This window comes from Scatophagus argus, chromosome 9, assembly GCF_020382885.2.
Source record: "Scatophagus argus isolate fScaArg1 chromosome 9, fScaArg1.pri, whole genome shotgun sequence".
Lineage (NCBI taxonomy): Eukaryota > Metazoa > Chordata > Actinopteri > Scatophagidae > Scatophagus > Scatophagus argus.
The window spans coordinates 20,025,018-20,042,749 of record NC_058501.1 but is presented as its reverse complement, the minus strand read 5'-3'; the positions used below and the strand labels follow the sequence as shown (position 1 = coordinate 20,042,749).

The window sequence follows — 17,732 nt, the reverse complement described above, 5'->3', positions numbered from 1 at the left end:
CGGAAGTGCTAAGTAAAGACGGAGCGCACGAGCTCCGGGGGAGAGGGCGAGTTAGTGCAGTACCGGTGATGGGACATGATGAGCGAGTCCCCCTGCTCTGAAAGCTCAGTGTCTCAGGATCTCCCCCAGGAATCTAAACCTATAGCAGCATAACTAGGGGCTGGTCTAACTATAGGCTTTGTCAAAAAGGAGGGTTTTAAGTCTACTCTTAAACATAGAGGCAGAGGGTGTCTGCCGTCCAAACTGAGGCTGGTAATTGGTTCCATAGAAGAGGAGCTTGATAACTGAAGGCCCTGGCTCCATATTTACATTTGGAGATTCGTGGTATTACTAGTATGTCTGAATCTAAGCAACGCAGCACCCTAGAGGGCTGATATGGTTCAATGAGATCAGTGATATATGATGGTGCCAGACCATGCACGGCATTGTAGGTTAGGAGGAGGATCTTAAATTCTACTCTAAATTTTACTGGAAGCCAATGTAGAGAGGTCAGCACAGGTGAAATGTGGTCACGCCTCTTAGTTTTAGTCAGGACACGAGCTGTAGAGTTCTGAATGAGCTGCAGAGTCCGGAGCTCGGAGTAGAGCCGCTGCTCCTCCACATCGAAAGGAGCCAGTTGAGGTGGGTCGGGCATCTGTTTTGGATGCCCCCTGGACGCCTTCCTGGGGAGGTGTTCCAGGCATGCCTCACCGGGAGGAGGCCCCGAGGAAGACCCAGGACACGCTTGAGGGACTATGTCACTCGGCTGGCCTGCGAACGCCTTGGGGTCCACCCAGAAGAGCTGGAGGAAGTGTCTGGGGAGAGGGAAGTCTGGGCATCCCTGCTCAAGCTGCTGCCCCCGCGACCCGGTCCTGGATGAAGCGGAAGAAGATGGATGGATGGATGATTTTTCACCACACTAATCTTAGTGCAGAAACTAAACTGTGTGTAGCTATCCACCTGTGCTGCAGCTTATTTTTCAAACGTTTAGGTTATTCAGCAAACATGGCTTGTTTTGTTTTCTTCAGTTTAAGTCCTGGTCATTATAGGAAAATGTGGTCTATTTGCACTGTGAAAGAGAAGATGATCACCCATTACAAGACCAAGTCTGCTTGCAGGGTTCTTAAAACAAAGACATATTCTATCATCTTTGAAAAAATCAATTTTATTCTAGTGCAGGTTTGATCTTTCTGTATGCCCAGTGAATTAATAATAAATGCAACATAATTAAATCAAAGAATATTGAAACTTTAAAGGATTGTTTTATGGTGTTTACTTTCTCAGGCTGATGATTTCAGCCTCTGTTGAACTGGTACAAACCAGTTATGTCTGTAAAAAACCAGGAAGCCATACAATACTTAATTCGCCTTGGTCAGACACAGTACCAGAGGGTACAGTTTCTTTAAGCCTGGAGAAACTGTTCTCCGTACAGCTCCTGGTCCTACAGCCAACACAGACAGAGCAGAAGCTATTTTGTCATCTTGCAGTTTTATCAACGAGGAATGACCAACCTATCGAATACAGAGGTCCTCCCTGTGGCCACCAGAGAACACACCATGAACCAGACTCACAGAGCAGCTCTGCGTGTCACTTCACCTTCCAGATCCAGTCCCAAAGTTTAAAAGACCCGCTCCAGGTCCCTAAACCCAGCTTCCACCTGACCTGTGGGACAATTTCCATCCTGCTCCTACACTAGATTTATGTCTCTGTTGTGTTCTGGCTCCAAGTCCTGGGCTGGACGAAGGTCTGGATGTCATTGAACGCCCTTTCCTCAGAAGCTGCCTTAACCTGCCTGAGGGTGTTTCTGTTCAGCTTTCAACTAAGATAACAAGAGTGTTGCGCTTTACCGTCTGTATGCATTTGCCCGTCATCAGATTATGGAGAAGTCTGTCGCCAAGGAGAGGGGGGGAAAAATGCTACAGTTTGGCTTTGCCAATAATATGGCTGTACTTTGAGATAGCAGATTTCACCTTCTTACATTTGATGTGCCTGTCTGAGTATGGAGATGAATAAAACATTCAGGCTCCCCTGAATTGTCAGTAAGTTAGTTCCACTGCATGTGGAATGCAGCTACCTAAAGCTTTGTCCATTGTTTAATGTGACAATATGTGAATGATGAGCTGCATTCATTTCTCATGTGCTGTTTAGCGAGTGAAACAAGTCAGTTTAATATTTCCAGTGTTCCTTAGTACCATAACCCTTGTTTTACTTTGTCAAGAAATGAGCCTTAAAATTAAGCCGTACTGTGATAACAGTGAACACCAAAGGTCTAATCTTAGGCTAGTCACATTATATGTTACACTAAATAAGTATCAACAGAAAAGAAGATAGACAAGCACAGACAAAAATAGGGGGGAGGGGAAGGGGATTTATTTTTTTTTTTTTTGGTAAAAAAATTTGTCATCAATTCACAGAGTGCATTCTTTGCTTTTTTTTTGAACATCAATTGATACCAATCTTAACAGGGCATTTTTTTTCCATATTCAGTGACATTTCATACCAGAGGGACAAATTTACAGCCAATTCATTACAGGTTTAGAAATGTAGAAGGAGACTTTGCTATGCATAACTCAATCAGGGAAAGAAAGAAAATGTTAACATGAACAACCAATAGAGGGGAGTACTTATACAGCATGGGACCATGTTCAGTTTTCAGCTGGCGGAAGAACAGCTAAGAAATGAAGGTGGTTCTGGAGGAAACATTTGGTCAGTTTGTGGCATTGCCACTGAATGAAACTGGTCTGTTTCAGCATGGGTTTCAACTCAGGCACAAACAGGTCAACCCAAGAAAAATCATCACGCTTACATGCCGTAAGCACATTCACAACACAAATTCATACATAAGCAAGTCTCCTCTAGGTTCCAATTGATTTTTTGTTTCTGTTTTACTTCATTTGCATTTAGCATCTTTTACCCTACACTGCATAATAGAAAACAATAAGAAACATGTGCAAGATCTCAAGAAAGATAACAGTGCAGGGGTACTGGCAAATGTTATAGGCAGATTTTTTTTTAACAAAAATATTCTTCAGTATTGAAGTTAAGACATGTCCTTAGCATGTCTTATACATTCAGTGTTATTACTAAAAATACTTTTGTCAGAGAGGCCTCAAACTTGGCCTGCAAATGTACATATGCTACAAGTACTTTATACATTTCATTATTTACATGGCTCTGAACAAGCTCTCATACTTTGTTTTGTAATCTTTAGGCTGGCCATAAGCAACTTCAATTCTGCAAAGGGAAATTAAAGAGAGCCTCAACCGAGGACTGAATAACAAAAATAGAGAATCCATAGGAAGATAGTCAATTACGCCATTTCAATAGCATCCTGGCCTGTAACTTACTAAAAACTTGTCTGATTGCAGTGCAAGAGGGTAAACGAGGCAAGAGACAGGGTGTCTGTTGATTATGGGATAGTCAGCCACTGAGACCTTTTTGTAAACATCAACACTATCCTCCTGCCTCACGTAGCATCCCTTGGACCACCTCACTTCAGAAACCTTCCTCAGCTCTGCCTTACCTTGCTCGTGAATGCATGCAGCCAACAGGACCACGTCATGTGACGGCCTGGCCCTCTTCCGCATGTTAAAGCTGCAGCACTGCCCTGAATAGGCTGAGACTGAGGAGAAATAACAGTACTGATCGGAACATATTAACAGTTAGAAGTGACCAAGGGATCTCTAGCCTATTCGCCACTCTCACCCACGCAAGATTAAAGTGTCAGCGGCAAAAATGCCAACCACACAGAGGATGTCCAAAAAGAGAAAAAAATTACAGCAAAAACATTGCTTTGGTTACACACAGAACTTCATACATCTTTCAACCACAACAAAAAAGGACTTGTACAAAATAATGCTATGACTGAATGCTGGGACCTCAGACAAGGTCAACTCCTATAGTGCATGTGCGCACAGCGCAATAAAAAAAGTTACAGGAGTTGACAGTCCAAAGTCCGTGTGCCATGGTCTCTTATTACCCTTCAGTTTGAGGTTATACTTTTGACTTGTACTTACTCACTACAGCTCATTAGTCCAGTAAGATAGCCTTGTTCCCTGCAGAATTACAGTTGAGTGTCTTTTCCATACTAAACAAGAAACATGATACACTTATGGAAAAAAAGGGCCCTAGTAAAATAAAAATATAATTAAAAAAAATGCTACAAATGCAAGTTTGTAAAACTTGCATAGATGAAAAGGCATACCTGTCCACAGAAATGGACCGTATTAGTGTTGGGAATTTATCTGACCTATTCTATATTCCCTGTTTAGGGAAAAACACACTCAATCTGCTTTCATAGCCAACATTAAAAAGAACAAAACAAAAGTACAAATGATATCCAGTTTGTCATTAGTCACAGAAATTGACTCCACTAAAAGCATCACCAACCAGGAAGGCTCCAAGACTGTAATATAATGGAATTCCAATTTTAAAAAAAAATGTTGAGTAAACATCTGCAACAATGCTGCAAATGCCTCCCAACACGCAAGGAGCTAGTCAAGCTAAAAACAGCTAAAAGTATTACAGCACTGAGGTGTTCCTGGTGGGTGCATGCATTCGGAAAAGTCCTAGTTCATTGGCTTTTTTTTTTTTTTTAAACCATCAACTGTGGGTATCCCTCTCAGGCCTGCACCTTGAGGAGGCTCTTGAGCTGGAAGGTCATCATCTCCCTGTTGTCACAAGAGCCCATTGGGAAAGACACCCAGTGGCTAGGGGGTTTGGGCAACACGCTAGGTGAGGGCGGCTCGCTGAACTTGGGCCCTGCGTAGCTCGGGCTTCCCTGGGTGGCCAGGAGCGTGTTTAGGTGAGAAACCGCACCTTCCCAGTTCTGATCATAGTTGGTGGCAAAACGAACTGAGGCATTCTTCTCAGCAGACACGGCCTGCCGCGCCTCTGGAGACCTGTGGTAGGCCGCACCTTTGTCGCTCCTGCGGTGGCCATGATGGTGAAGACCCCCTACTCCCCCTGTAGAAGCTGCTGCTCCATTCTGGTCGCGGCTCCTCGGCTTAGCCCGACCAAGTTGATGGTTCTTCTTGGGCAAAGGGCGCTCAGGGTGGGAAACTGGAATGTTGTACCTCTCTCCACCTCCCATAATGCTTCTGCACTACGTGTCACCTAAATGACGAGAATACATTATTACTTCAGAGCACTAATGTGTACTGTATTGTCTGACTGATATTCTTTTTATTGCTAGATGAAAATCTAGAGCACGCAGCTCGCACTGCCTCACAATGAAAACAAGCGCAGAGGGTTACGTGCAGAAACACCAGGCAGTCAGGACCGCCTCGCCCCTCCCCCTCTCACACATCCACACAACCCTGAGCAAAACAGCTCCAGCTCACCTCTTTGTTGTCAGAAAGTTGACGAAAAAGAGATCCTTCTTCAATCTTTCGCCTCCAATCGGGCCCCAGGTCCTCGAAGCAGTTCTTAATCTACTTCTCACTGCACTTTTCTGTCCAGCAAGGTTTAAGGTTTTCATGTGCCAATGAGCGGTGTTTTGCCGTGAAGCCGAGCTGAACATCAATTCACCTCGGCACACGATGCTCCAAGAAGTCGAAGACCTGTGAAGCATCACAATTTCGATCAGAAATGCTATACGGGTGCAATTTGACGTAAAATCAACCATCGTAAACATAGATTGTTTTCTAACAGAGAAAGGCTAAAGTTATGCAAGTGCGTCATCCCATCTGGCATTGCAAAAATAATACTAATAATAAAAATCAATCAACGAAAACTGCAGTTCTCGTTTAATGATAGCAAAAAAATTGCTACTACAATAGGAACGATGTTTTCAAACAAAACCACGACATATTATCACACTTGTGAGTCTCTCGCTTGGTTTGTCGCTTCGTCCTGCTATGTGGGCACTTCAGTCGATTTTCGGTGTTAAAAAAAGCAGTTGGTGTTGCTAACTCGATCGAGTTGGATTTCGAGTAACATAATCATCATTACCGCATAAGTAAATAACCCTTATGCGATGTGGGTCACATTAGTTTGGCACCAAACCAAAACAAAGAAACGACAAGCTCAATATGGCGACGACACACAAAAAACTGCTCCTCTTACCGACTTCTTCAGGCTTGGTTGATGAAGCCCTTCGTCAATGAATATGTGAGATCAGCCTTTGAAATTCCGTGGCGGATCATGTAAGAAGCACAGCAAGCTATATTTCCTACAAATCCGTCACCTTCGAAGCTTATGTGGTGTTAAAAGTGGCCGTAGGCTGCCACTACTCTCTCCCGACTCCGTCTGAATTGCAACAAAATGGAATCTACAACTGAGATATGTAGCTCGTTCTTGCACAGATCTGACCAATTACGTACCGAGTACAAACCGAACAACCAATCACCGAAGAGACAGCCAGACGCATTCACGCCTGTTGCCAGACTGTTGACGTCAATCGCTGACCCTCCTCTCCTTCCCTTTGTTGGAGCTCGGGTATTTCCTGAGAGAAGTGAGAAAATAACAGAAACCAACCATTTCCAAACACCGAAAACGTTCCGTTTTTTTTATTTAAATTACAAAGGAAATAAATACGCGGTTACATAAAATACAATGCGAACGTTCGGGTTAGCATACGGTGTAGTTAAGTGTTATGTAATGTCAATGTTTTGTTCAAATTATGTAAACATGTACCGCGTTGGGGTTTACCGATGTCAGAACAGACTTTTTTCTTCCATAGGAAAACGGATTCGTTGTTTTACAGTTCCCGTTTGTGTAGGTTAAACCTGTTGTGCTTTGTTGAAACAGCTGCAACAGGCTGTAATGGTACACAACAGCTCCTCTGTGAGATGCCCATCCCCCCCGTCATCTCATCTGCCTTCTCGCTACAACAAAACCATGACCATTATTATTGAAAAAGGTCATTTAACCCTCTCATCGCTTTCCAACCGGTGGAAGAAAAGAAAGTATTGTTTTTCACATCTTTTGAATGAATTTGATGAATATGCAGAGTGCAGTAGCTCGTGATACTAATTATGCCATTATCCAGTGTGACCTATGAAACAAAGACCAAATTTAAAAAATAATATGGGCAAGGCCTACTACTATTCAAACGAGTGTGATATAAACTTCAAACTCATAAATATTTAGCAACATCTGGACAAGTAATTGTAGGGGGCTTGAGAACCTTTCTTCCTTGTTGTTTTGTTGATTTAACCTAAAGCCAAATGGTTGACCAATATCATGGAGAGAAAATGAGTAGGGGGTAGGGAGTTAAAAAAAAAACAATTAGTACACCGTAATGCAGCACATAAGAAAATTACAAGGAACACGAATATAAAAATGGACTGTTTGCCTCACTAAATTAAAAAAAACTAAGGCCGTTATGAGCCGCGTCTGACATGGTAGCCATAAACGAACTCCTGAAAGTTCAAATTAGCCTACTGTTTAAAGCTTAAAGCCACTGCATCCTTTAATTTTAGGCCTTGGAGTTATTTTCTCTTCTGTTCTTCACAATTTAGCCTTTAAGATGTGTTAGGTTTGGGGTACTGATTGAATATATTCATTTATTTTAGTGTTTTCTACTTTCTCACAGAAATAGTCCTACTTAATGTCTGTTCAAACCCAGTTACTTTGTGTCTTATCTTCATAACGTCATCAACGATACTGTGCTCTTCCAGCTGGTTTTATGGGAGTCTGCAGGTCCAAGTCTAAAGAATCAAAAACACTAACGTGACAGATTAACTCATATCCAAGTCCACAGTCAATGTTATTTTCTTTCCTACTTTGTTTAAGGTGGCTGGACTTTAAAAGAGTTGTGCAATGCAAGTGTGTCAGCCAGCGCTCACAGCTGAAGGCCACAGTAGGACACTCCCCAAAGCAAGGGGGGCTGTGCCGATCAAGAGTCAGCTATGTATGGAAAGTAGGTCACTGAAAGGCTTTCTGTCGGTTACACATACCTTAGGAGGTGGACAAATCTCCATATTTGACTGGTGGCGAAGGTTTACGGTATAAACACGTCACAGATGTAGTGAATGTTCAGTAGGCCATTCTGGAAAGTGGAATGGAAACAATTTTCAAAACAACAGAGCTGCCGGGGTTCCTTTTTTCCCCTTACACTCTTCTTTCAGTTTTAACTTTCAGATATATTTCAGTCTTTCAGGTCTTATTTTCTCAGTTGCAGATTTCATGTTTTGAGGTTGACCTTCTTTTGTTTTTTTTTTTAACAGTTTCCAATCTTATTTTTTTTCATTTTTCATTTCAATCATGAGTGGCAGCATAACAAAGAAGGTTGAGGACCTTCATCAATCACGTTGCCTTCAGGGAACATCGATACTGTGAGAAATATGACTCCACACTTGCTATACACCACATTCACATTATAACCAGTGAAAAAGCTATTGATAAGGTTCTGTTTAGCAAGCGGTTTTAAACCGAACTCGACACCAATCGTAGTATAAGAGCGATAAACTATGCCTAATTGTTACGTTCAACAGCGGCACAACGTTTGCTTTTCAGTGTTGTTATGATGGCTAATTTTTGTAACATAGGGGCATAGGTTAAGTATGACTGGCTAAAGCTGGAAGTTAAGCATAGGGCTAGCAGAGTGTACGTGAACGGCTACTGGTCAGGGTCATGCATTGTTGGTCAGCAGATGAATACCTCAAACGGCTAAAATGTCCGGTGGAAATCATGCTAAATAAATAGGTAACTGTGTGACAATCAAAATGTTCACGCCTGAACGACCTTACTGTCCCATGTAAACGATCGATATGAAGAAAAATCTTTGGCCTCGGTGACACTGATCGAGAACAGGATACTTTGCAATCGCAACCAGACTCCATTAACAAAAACAGTAATTTTACTGAGCAGAACACAGGAGTTGCTGGAGTATCCCTGCCTCGATCGGATAGTCAGTTTGTGTTATTGTGAAACTTTCAGTGGTGGGAGAAGTATAAAGACCACTTACACGGGATAAATTAGTCCCCCTTTCAGTTGCTCCTCGAAATAAACAAACACAGCTTAAATTATCGTACTGGTTTGCTTAAATTATTTAAGTTGCCTTAAACCCAGACCCCGTGAATAAAAACAGTAATTTAACCGAGCAGAAAGAGGACCTGGTGACACACCGCTGCCTCGGTGATAGTGACATGTGGCGGTGTCCGGGTACAATAAAGGTTTCTTAAGGTTTGCAGTACTCTCAGCTCATCCCTCCCCTTCATGCTGCCGGGACCTGAACATGACCCTGCACGAACTATCACAGTCACAGCGCGTTAAATTACTTGACTTCCGTTTCCACAACACTGTTCTTTCTCTCAGGCAGACATTCTTCTCTTACATTCATACATTTTCTTCTTACATACATATAATATTTATAGTATTACATGTATACCCTCTGAGGAGATTTTTAAATTTTATATCATTTTATGTACATTTGCAGTTTTCTACTTTTTCCTAATTCTAATTTCTAAATGCATAATTGCCCTTTCATTTTCATTTTGCAACTTTTTTTTATGTTTTTCCTAGAAGTATAGTAAATAATCAAGCATGATTGAAACATTACATCTAAAGTAATTGGAGTTTTGTTTGACCTCTTAATTTTATTGTTTTTTTTCCCTCATATCGGTGATCTGATTCTGCTGTCTGACGGTCTGGCAATCTGGAAATTAGAAGAGAAAATGTGATTAATGGTTTCAGGCCGAATCTGTCTGAAACAGCAAAGCAAGCTCTGATGTTTGTGTCCTTGATGATTTCTACAAAGGGATTGTGTAACAGGGTGATGTATTCCAACTGATAGCTGAACATATCCGGCTTTATTCCATCCTGTGCTGTGTTCTGTTGTGCTGCACCTGGTCAGTGACTGAGAAGAAATCTTATTGGAGCTGTGCTGTCTGCTCCTAATCACATTTGTTTGCTCCTGGCCTGCTGGATCTATCAGGTCAGAGGAGGAGGAGACAGAGCCAGTGCACCAGACTCTCATCAAGCCCTTTTTAAAATCATAATTTGTTTACTTGAATGCTGTCTAAATATAGAGTTTTCACAAATCATCTCTGTCTGACCCCTTTTTCTCAACAGAACATTCACTATATTTGTTAGTCCCAATTACTGTTTTATTTAGCATACTTTTCTCTGAAGTAAAAGGCTAAAATAGGATGCCAATTCATTTTAGAATGCCTAAGGTATGTGATTTCCTGACCTTATTAAATTGTTATTGAACTACTAATGTACTTTTTTTTATTTTTACCAGAGGGACAGAAGCTAAATTAAACGGCCCTAATTGATGAGGGAACTGCTTATGGAGTTCAATTTGGTATCTATGAAAATGAATAAAGATTAAAAGACTGAGCAACCTTCTTAACCGCTGCCAACATTGCAACATTGCCTCCCAGGTTACTCAGTCACTCATAATGCCCACTGGTTCAAGGTTGCTTAGTGTTGCCCCCTGTTGTGTTGCAAGCAATATTACACCCCGACCCATCCACTAGCTATGGCTTCAGTGGGCAATAGTCAGCAATGGGATATAAAAGAAAAAAAAAAAAATCATTGCGACTTTGCAATCAGTGCTGGTTTCCACACCTCAGTTCTTACAACAGATTCAATATAAACATGTTTGGCTATTTCAAAATCAAGATATCCTTATTAAACCTGACTTGAAATGAATGAGCGTGTGTTGCTCAAACGGAGAGCCTGACTTCAGGGTAAACACGTTGGCAGAAAAGTACGAAAAGGAGAGAAATCAAACAACTGACTGGGGAAAAATTGAACAAAACAGTTTTATTACATTGTCTTTTCTACTGTGCACACTTGTAACCTTTAAATGAACAAAGCAAAGCAAACATATTGAAAACACCCTTTCGAATTGTCTTGTCAGTTCTTCTAATCCACTTTGGACAAACAGTTAAACTTTTCTTGTAAACCTTTGAATAATATGTCATGACACACAGCACAAACCGTGTTCTTCCACAACGAAGAAGAGAGTGTGTGCATATGCGATGCTGGACGCTGTCTGTAAAATGAAGATGAGTGGAAAGTAATTAGCAAAATAGGTGGAAGGAAACACTGCTGATGCACGACTAGGAATAATTCAGTGGCAAGATGTCCTTGACTGGGTAATGTGTGTCAGATAAGGTTAAAAACCTGAAGCATGAAAGTTCATTCTTGACCTTAAGAATAGCACTTTGACAAAATAATCTCAACTCAAGGGCCTCTTTGCAGGTTGGAGAAATGGATTCACAGCCGAGCGTAAGGTCACCTTGTTCATATTTGTCAGATAAAAGCTCCATGGTGTTGTTTTTTTTTTTTTATGTTTTTCACAGCTAGCACGCTAGCACGCTGCTTAAGTGCTCCCCTCTCCTGAGTCCATCCTGACCCAGTCTACTGGAAAGGCATCACTCAAAAAGGACACCAACGCTCAGAACTGTGTGATCTCTGTTACCTTGTGTATCTATGTTTCATCTAGTTCCTTCCACTTCTATTATTATCAACAAACACATAAAAATTGGACTTTGCTGCTGTGACTCGGCTCCGTCAAAGACTCGAGCTTATGATGCTTCAAAAGAACATAATCATCAACATCTCTGTCTGCCCCCACCACCCCCACCCCCACCTCTCCCTCATGTCATCACAGCCTCTCTGCTTGTCTTCTCCTGTCACTCGCGCACTTAGCCACCAGTCACATCTGTGGGTCTGTGTGGTCTCGCTGTGGTTCCTCTGCTGCTGACAGACAACATATTTCAGACTTATTAAAACGGAAAGCTTTTCTTCAGAGAGCACATAAGGTAAGTTGTTTATTTAGTGTTTATTTAATGGGCAGTGATGCACAGTAAATGTGATGTTAATATGTTTTTAGAAACTTTAAGGGGAAATATGTTGTCTGCTCTTATTCATTAGCAGCTTCTACTCTATTCAATAGGTGGATTTGTGGAGAACATGTGCTATGTTTGACCTATTTGATAATGCTTCTGTTTCCTACTGCTACAGAACAAGATGTAATACATATGAAAAGACACAATGGTTTCATTTTTTCCCTACTTGTGATGAAAAGGCTTGTGATATTTTGCAACAGAGTGGCAGCGTGCAATACTGACGGGTTATTGGCACATCACATTTCAGTGTGCATGTCACCAATGATGTGACCAAAATGGATGCTTTTGCTGTTATGCATGTGTGCACCACTGCTGCTGTCTTGAAGAGGAAGAGGAAACATTTTTATGAGAATGACAGGTTATTAAGAATCAAAATGCAGCACTCTGTAAATCAAGATTATTCACCTCAAGGGAAAAAAAGAGAAAGCCTGGGGTGGTGTAATATCCACAGCGCATGCACCCATATGGCCCTTTGTCAAATTGAGAAATATTGTCCCTCAAGTCAGTAAGAGGCTTTCTGGAAAGTAATTTAGTTCCGTCACTTTTGCCCAAATATAGTTTCCATGCTTTCATAAGGCTGTGTCATATTTGTAAAGAAAAACAGATATGGAAACTGGAAATGAAGTGCATAATAACCTGTAAGGTTGAAAAGGTTTCCCATAAGTCTACTCATGACGACAGTAAGTATAAGCCTATGCCTTTATCCATTTTAATATTATTAATGTAATTTACTCAGTGCTTTCCAGCTGCTGTCTAAAACATCACTAGCAAAAATACAGCAATTTAATTTATGTTTCTTATGAATGTATAAGAAAAAATATTCTCCGTGTGAGACAGTCTAGGTGGCCACTCCCTTTAAACACAGCATTATTCACTTTAATCAAATCAGCTTCCCATACTTAGTTTAATCTATTGATTGCATACAGGTGATGCACTCTACAGGAGATTGTCGATGACCTTCACCCACCGATTTCCTGTCTCATTAAAATACAATCCCCTCTAATTCCAAAAGGGGGCAGTCTACATCCTGTTAAATACTGTATGATAATAGGCCAACAACATGAGTCTGCTGTTGTGTTCCTCTCTGCAGGTAACTGAATGCACTTACAGTAGGACTACAGCGAACGTGGAAGCATGAATTAGATGTAGATGCTCGCACAATCACGAGACGTGCAAAAATAAATGTTCATATTCAAAAGTTGTAAAGTTGCCATCACGTTTTACAACTGCAGCTGCTAGTTTGTGTGCAGCTGAAAGGTACAAAATCTTACAAGCTTAGGAAACACATCGGACATTACTGGATCACACTGATTGCTCCTCGATTAAGCGGCGGTTTTCACTTACTTTAAACTGTGATCTCACAGGCTCCTTACGACTATCTCTTCAATATCAGCACTAGAAGATACAGTAATGATCATCGTCTTGTTTGCTCTGACCTCTAAATGAGTTTTTGTCACGCCAAACGGATGTCAATGTTCCATTTAAGCATTGAGTTCAATATTGACAAAGAGAGAAAAGGTCATCATATATTTTACTTTATTTGTTTCTCTACAGGAAATTGCTTGTCTCACACACTTAATGTAAAAAAAGAAAAAAAAAACTTGAGGTGAAGGTTTGCCATCAGATAATTATGTTAAAATTATGTGAATGACTATTCTGCCTGCTTAAAAGTAATAATGCTTTAAAAAGTGCTGAACAGTACACTTCACTTGTTTTGATGTCTTGTGGTTTTTTTTCTTATGATACAGATAAATTCTTCATCCAAAAATAATAAGAGATTTAAATTTTCTTTCCTAATTACAATCTAACACAGGCCCATACAGTAATAGTTGAAATGGAGGAGGTTCAAACTTCGTCAGGACCCCCAGACGCCAAAGAGAACATCTTATCATCAATAGGTACAGTGTACAGCCTCAAATATATACATTACCTTGCTTCTTTAAGATTGTTTTCAGCAAATGTTATATTTTAGGGGAGTATTATAATGGTAGTTCTGTTTTCAGTATGCTTGGTCACTAAAATTTCTCCTGACTTTTTGCCAGGTAACAGGTCTTGTGAGAATCTGGAATGCTACATGGTCCTCACGAAGGCAGAGAAGACAGCCATTGGCTCTATCTGCTTACTGGCAGGTCCTATCACACTGCTGGAAAACGCATTTGTGTTGGGAGTAATCGCTGCCACAGCCACCCTGCGGCAACGGCCTTCATATCTGTTCATTGGCAGCCTCGCTCTGGCTGATGTCTTCGCCAGCTGCTTCTTCACCACCAGCTTCCTGGACTTTCATCTCTTTCGCCGCAGTGACGGTCCCACTGCCTACCTCTTTAAATTGGGTGGTGTTACCATGGCCTTTAGCAGCTCCGTGGGGAGTTTACTGCTGACCGCTCTGGACCGTTACCTTTGCATCCACCAGGCTTCCAGCTATAAGGTGGTGCTGACCCGCCGGCGAGCACTGCTGTGCCTGCTGATCCTCTGGAGTGCCACCATCCTCATTTCCTTCTTGCCTCTGATGGGTTGGAGCTGTCCCACTGGGCTTAGTCCACCCTGCTCAAACCTGTTTCCCTACATCAGCCATGGCTATCTTGCCTGCTGGACCAGCATAATTCTGGTGCTTCTGGCTCTCATTTTGGGGGCGTATGTTCTGATCCTGTGGAAGGCCCACCGCCACGAGTCCTCCATGGCCAGCCTCCAAGGAGCAGCAGGGACGGGCCATGCTCGCATGAGGATGGACATCAGGTTGGCACGTACCTTCGGCCTGATTCTACTCATACTAGTGAGCTGCTGGCTTCCTGCACTCTCCTTCATGTTAGCTGATGTCTCTGTGCTCCTGACCCACACCCAACAGAGGGCCTTCGCCTTCTGCAGCACCCTCTGCCTGGTCAACTCTGCAGTCAACCCACTGCTGTACGCACTGCGCTGTCGAGAGCTAAGAGTCGCTCTGCTGCAGCAGCTTCAGAGGTTTTGTGCGGCTCAAAGGTGTAAAAAATCCACAGAGGAATTAAACCCAGGATTACCCTCCACAGAAGACAACAACTGCATTACTTTCTCCGAGGATGAGATGCCCAGAACCAGAAGCACCCAACTTAACTCGGTTTCAGAAGTGGTGAACAATCAGCAGCTGAACACCAGAAAATGAGTTTAAATTACGGAGTAGCTGTACAGACAGAGAGTCTGTTTATGGCTGACATCACTGAGAACTCCTCTGCAGATTAAGAATCAGTTCCAAAATGCCTATGAGCATCATATTATTAGTGCTTATCTCGCATTTTTGATAGAGGCTGTTGTGGTAAAGGCTATAAGAGTTAAGACTATTAAACATAACATAACTGAAATAACAGGTAATAAGAAAGAGCAGAAAGAAAGGGTGTAAAATGTGGGAACCATCCTTCATGTTGTTTTATTTGCAGTTACAAGTTACACTGAAAAGACGGCTTATAGGCTTTCCTTTTTCACCATTACACTTTACTTTGAGTAAGTCTGATTAACATGGTATGATTTCACTTTTTTTGTACTTTTTACTTTTACTGATTACTGGAAGAACAACACGCTTCTAACAGATTTCAGTGTAAAGAAAGCTATTATCCTTTGTCTTTGGTTTAAGCCTGGCAAACTTTTTACTGTACGTATGTTAGGATTTTTTAAGCGAGATGATGTAATGCGGCCATATGACCTCTAACCTTTAACCTCTCTGCCTCACACGTCAGTGCTTTAACGCTCACACACATGCAGCGTCCTGTGAACCGAAGTGCTGACTTAACATTTGTTCACCACGTGACAGAGAGGTGGATTTGTAGTTTGTGCTTGTTTATGTTTGGCGATTTGTCCGTGGAACAGAGGACCTTGTGGGTTGCCGGTCCTGTCTGCACATGAATGCCAGGACTTCACAAAGGCCCCCTGTGTGGGAGGAATCCACACAGTGTTCACCACATGAATCCAAGCAGTGTGCTGAGGTAAATGGGACACGTGCTATCAAGAGAACAAGCACGGACACTAGAACACTCTTCGCCATACTCACAACTGGCAACTGCAGAATAGAGAATCACAAAAGTAGCACAATGCTTGATGATTTTAGGTCATTGGATAACAGACAGAACATGTTTCAATCACGATATCAACTGATGAAAAAAAATACTTTATCATACTTTGATTCTTCTTGCATAGCCTTTTTTTTTTTAAAAAAAAAAACAAACCCTGCAAGTAAATCTTACTCATCTGTCATCCTTACTCATTAAGGGACAAAACAAGTGGGCAGTCTGGTGTTTGCAATGACTTGTACGTGTCTTCATTTTTGGATAATCTCCTGGGCGGGTCTTTGCAGTCAGGGGTGACGTGCTGGATACTGGGAGTCTGTAATGCCAGAAAATGAGAGGGAAAATACATAATAATCTAGGGGCTGAGCTGATAACAGATTATATACACCCAATCACCAGTTTATATTCTGGTCCAATAATTCAACCCTGCGTAAAGGCTTACCTTTATAAAGGTTATACTGATAAGATTTTTGTTGAAAAGACTGTGAGGTGGCCTTCATATTATTTCATAGGTCCCATTTATGTGAATGAGCGCAGACCAGAAGAAGCTCCTCTCAGTACAATGCAATACGGTTCTCTAGAATGATCATTAAGTTGGCAATAGGTGGATTTTATTCATCAGAATCCTACATGTGACAAGTAAACAAGTAATGAGTAAAAACAAGTAGTTGAGGAAAATAGAATTGTGTGTCATATTAATGGGAAAATTTAAGAATATGATTGTTTGTTGTTCATTATTGTTTTGTTACATTCGCATACCTACTCCGAACTATGCTAAAATGCCACCCTAATTGATTTTGTTGAATAGTTCCCAGCAGTATGAGCTAAACTACTCTAGGTGCAAGCTGCTATAAATTAATAATAAGTGCTGGCTGGGCATAAAGCTAAAGCTTATTAAATCACAATGAAGACTGCATAAGGTTTAGTTTCTCCTACAGTGATATATTATACATTAACAAGTCAAAACATTCCTGTGATCAAGATTATTAATTTTGGTAAGAATGCTAGTAGTCTATCACATTTTTTTCCCAATCATGGATCCCCAGAGTTCATTTTATCTAACCTGCTTTTCTTGTGTGCACACATGTAAAATAACTGTCAGATGAGCATCAGGTAGCTCAGACTGCAGCACATACACATAAGTGTATCGGTAATCCATTCCTGTACAAGTTTCAACGGGTGACTCAAAACCATAGACAACAGTGTGACTGCTGTCATACAAAAAGAAGAGGTGTGGAGCTAATAAAACAAAGCAAAATATGACTCAAAACTAAACAATCTCTACTTAAAATAAAACGTTTTCATCCTGTGGATACAAAATAATGCGATTCCTCTTTTAAGTCACGGTGCACAGTGTGATTAAGTTCTCTGATTAAGCATTGCTGCTCAGGTCATCATCACCGTGTAGCCACGCAGCCGCACGGCCTACTGTAAAAGAATATCTACCTGGCCAATATCCAACAATGATATATCCTCAAACGCTGTATTAAGTTTGCTGATAAAACGTGAAAATAGAGTGTCAAGTCTGTTAACTGTTGACAGGCGGTAAGTACAAAATAAAATCTGCTTCCTATCGAGAAGTCTTAAATCACTAAAGAGTTCATTTTTTTGATCTACCTCATTTACCTGACCATCGCCACCAGACGTCTCGTGAACCTTCACTTTGAGTTCAACGGAGAGCAATCAACAACAACAATGGGGTTGGGCGGCAGGAAATCGTAGGGTAAAAAGCGAAAAATTGAAAACTAAATCACAATAGATTCCATTATTTATTAAGTTTAATGTTTTAAAAAAGTACGTATTGATAATAATTACAATCCAGACAAGTGAAATATATAAAATAATATGTTATAAATATTTAACAACCCCCCTCTTTCCCGTAATGGTAGGATCTGCCATTGTGACGTTTTAAAAATTG

General features: G+C 41.3%; 2 protein-coding genes and 1 long non-coding RNA gene across 3 annotated transcripts; 1 reads left to right on the top strand and 2 right to left on the bottom strand.

Annotated features, from left to right (window-relative positions):
• Window positions 1–2,327: 2,327 nt before the first annotated feature.
• On the bottom strand, window positions 2,328–6,259 carry pnrc2 (proline-rich nuclear receptor coactivator 2). The gene is made up of 3 exons (XM_046399728.1): window positions 6,046–6,259; window positions 5,322–5,540; window positions 2,328–5,094 (listed from the first exon to the last, which is right to left on the bottom strand). Exon 3 carries the CDS (start codon window positions 5,069–5,071, stop codon window positions 4,601–4,603), a length of 471 nt encoding a protein of 156 aa, XP_046255684.1. The 5' UTR covers window positions 5,072–5,094; window positions 5,322–5,540; window positions 6,046–6,259; the 3' UTR covers window positions 2,328–4,600.
• Window positions 6,260–11,543: 5,284 nt separating this feature from the next.
• On the top strand, window positions 11,544–14,932 carry cnr2 (cannabinoid receptor 2). The gene is made up of 3 exons (XM_046400572.1): window positions 11,544–11,699; window positions 13,600–13,684; window positions 13,829–14,932. Exons 2-3 carry the CDS (start codon window positions 13,621–13,623, stop codon window positions 14,917–14,919), a joined length of 1,155 nt encoding a protein of 384 aa, XP_046256528.1. The 5' UTR covers window positions 11,544–11,699; window positions 13,600–13,620; the 3' UTR covers window positions 14,920–14,932.
• A 690-nt stretch (window positions 14,933–15,622) lies between these two features.
• Window positions 15,623–17,596, bottom strand: LOC124065311. Its single transcript, XR_006844383.1, has 3 exons — window positions 17,432–17,596; window positions 16,009–16,130; window positions 15,623–15,749 (listed from the first exon to the last, which is right to left on the bottom strand). It is a non-coding gene; the product is annotated as an uncharacterized LOC124065311 (long non-coding RNA).
• Window positions 17,597–17,732: the final 136 nt, after the last annotated feature.

Coding starts and splice junctions, on each gene's coding strand:
- cnr2 (XM_046400572.1), top strand. CDS start 13,621: ATGGAGGAGGTTCAAACTTCGTCAGGACCCCCAGACGCCAAAGAGAAC. Junction 13,685..13,828: donor GAACATCTTATCATCAATAG/GTACAGTGTACA, acceptor ACTTTTTGCCAG/GTAACAGGTCTTGTGAGAAT.
- pnrc2 (XM_046399728.1), bottom strand. CDS start 5,071: ATGGGAGGTGGAGAGAGGTACAACATTCCAGTTTCCCACCCTGAGCGC.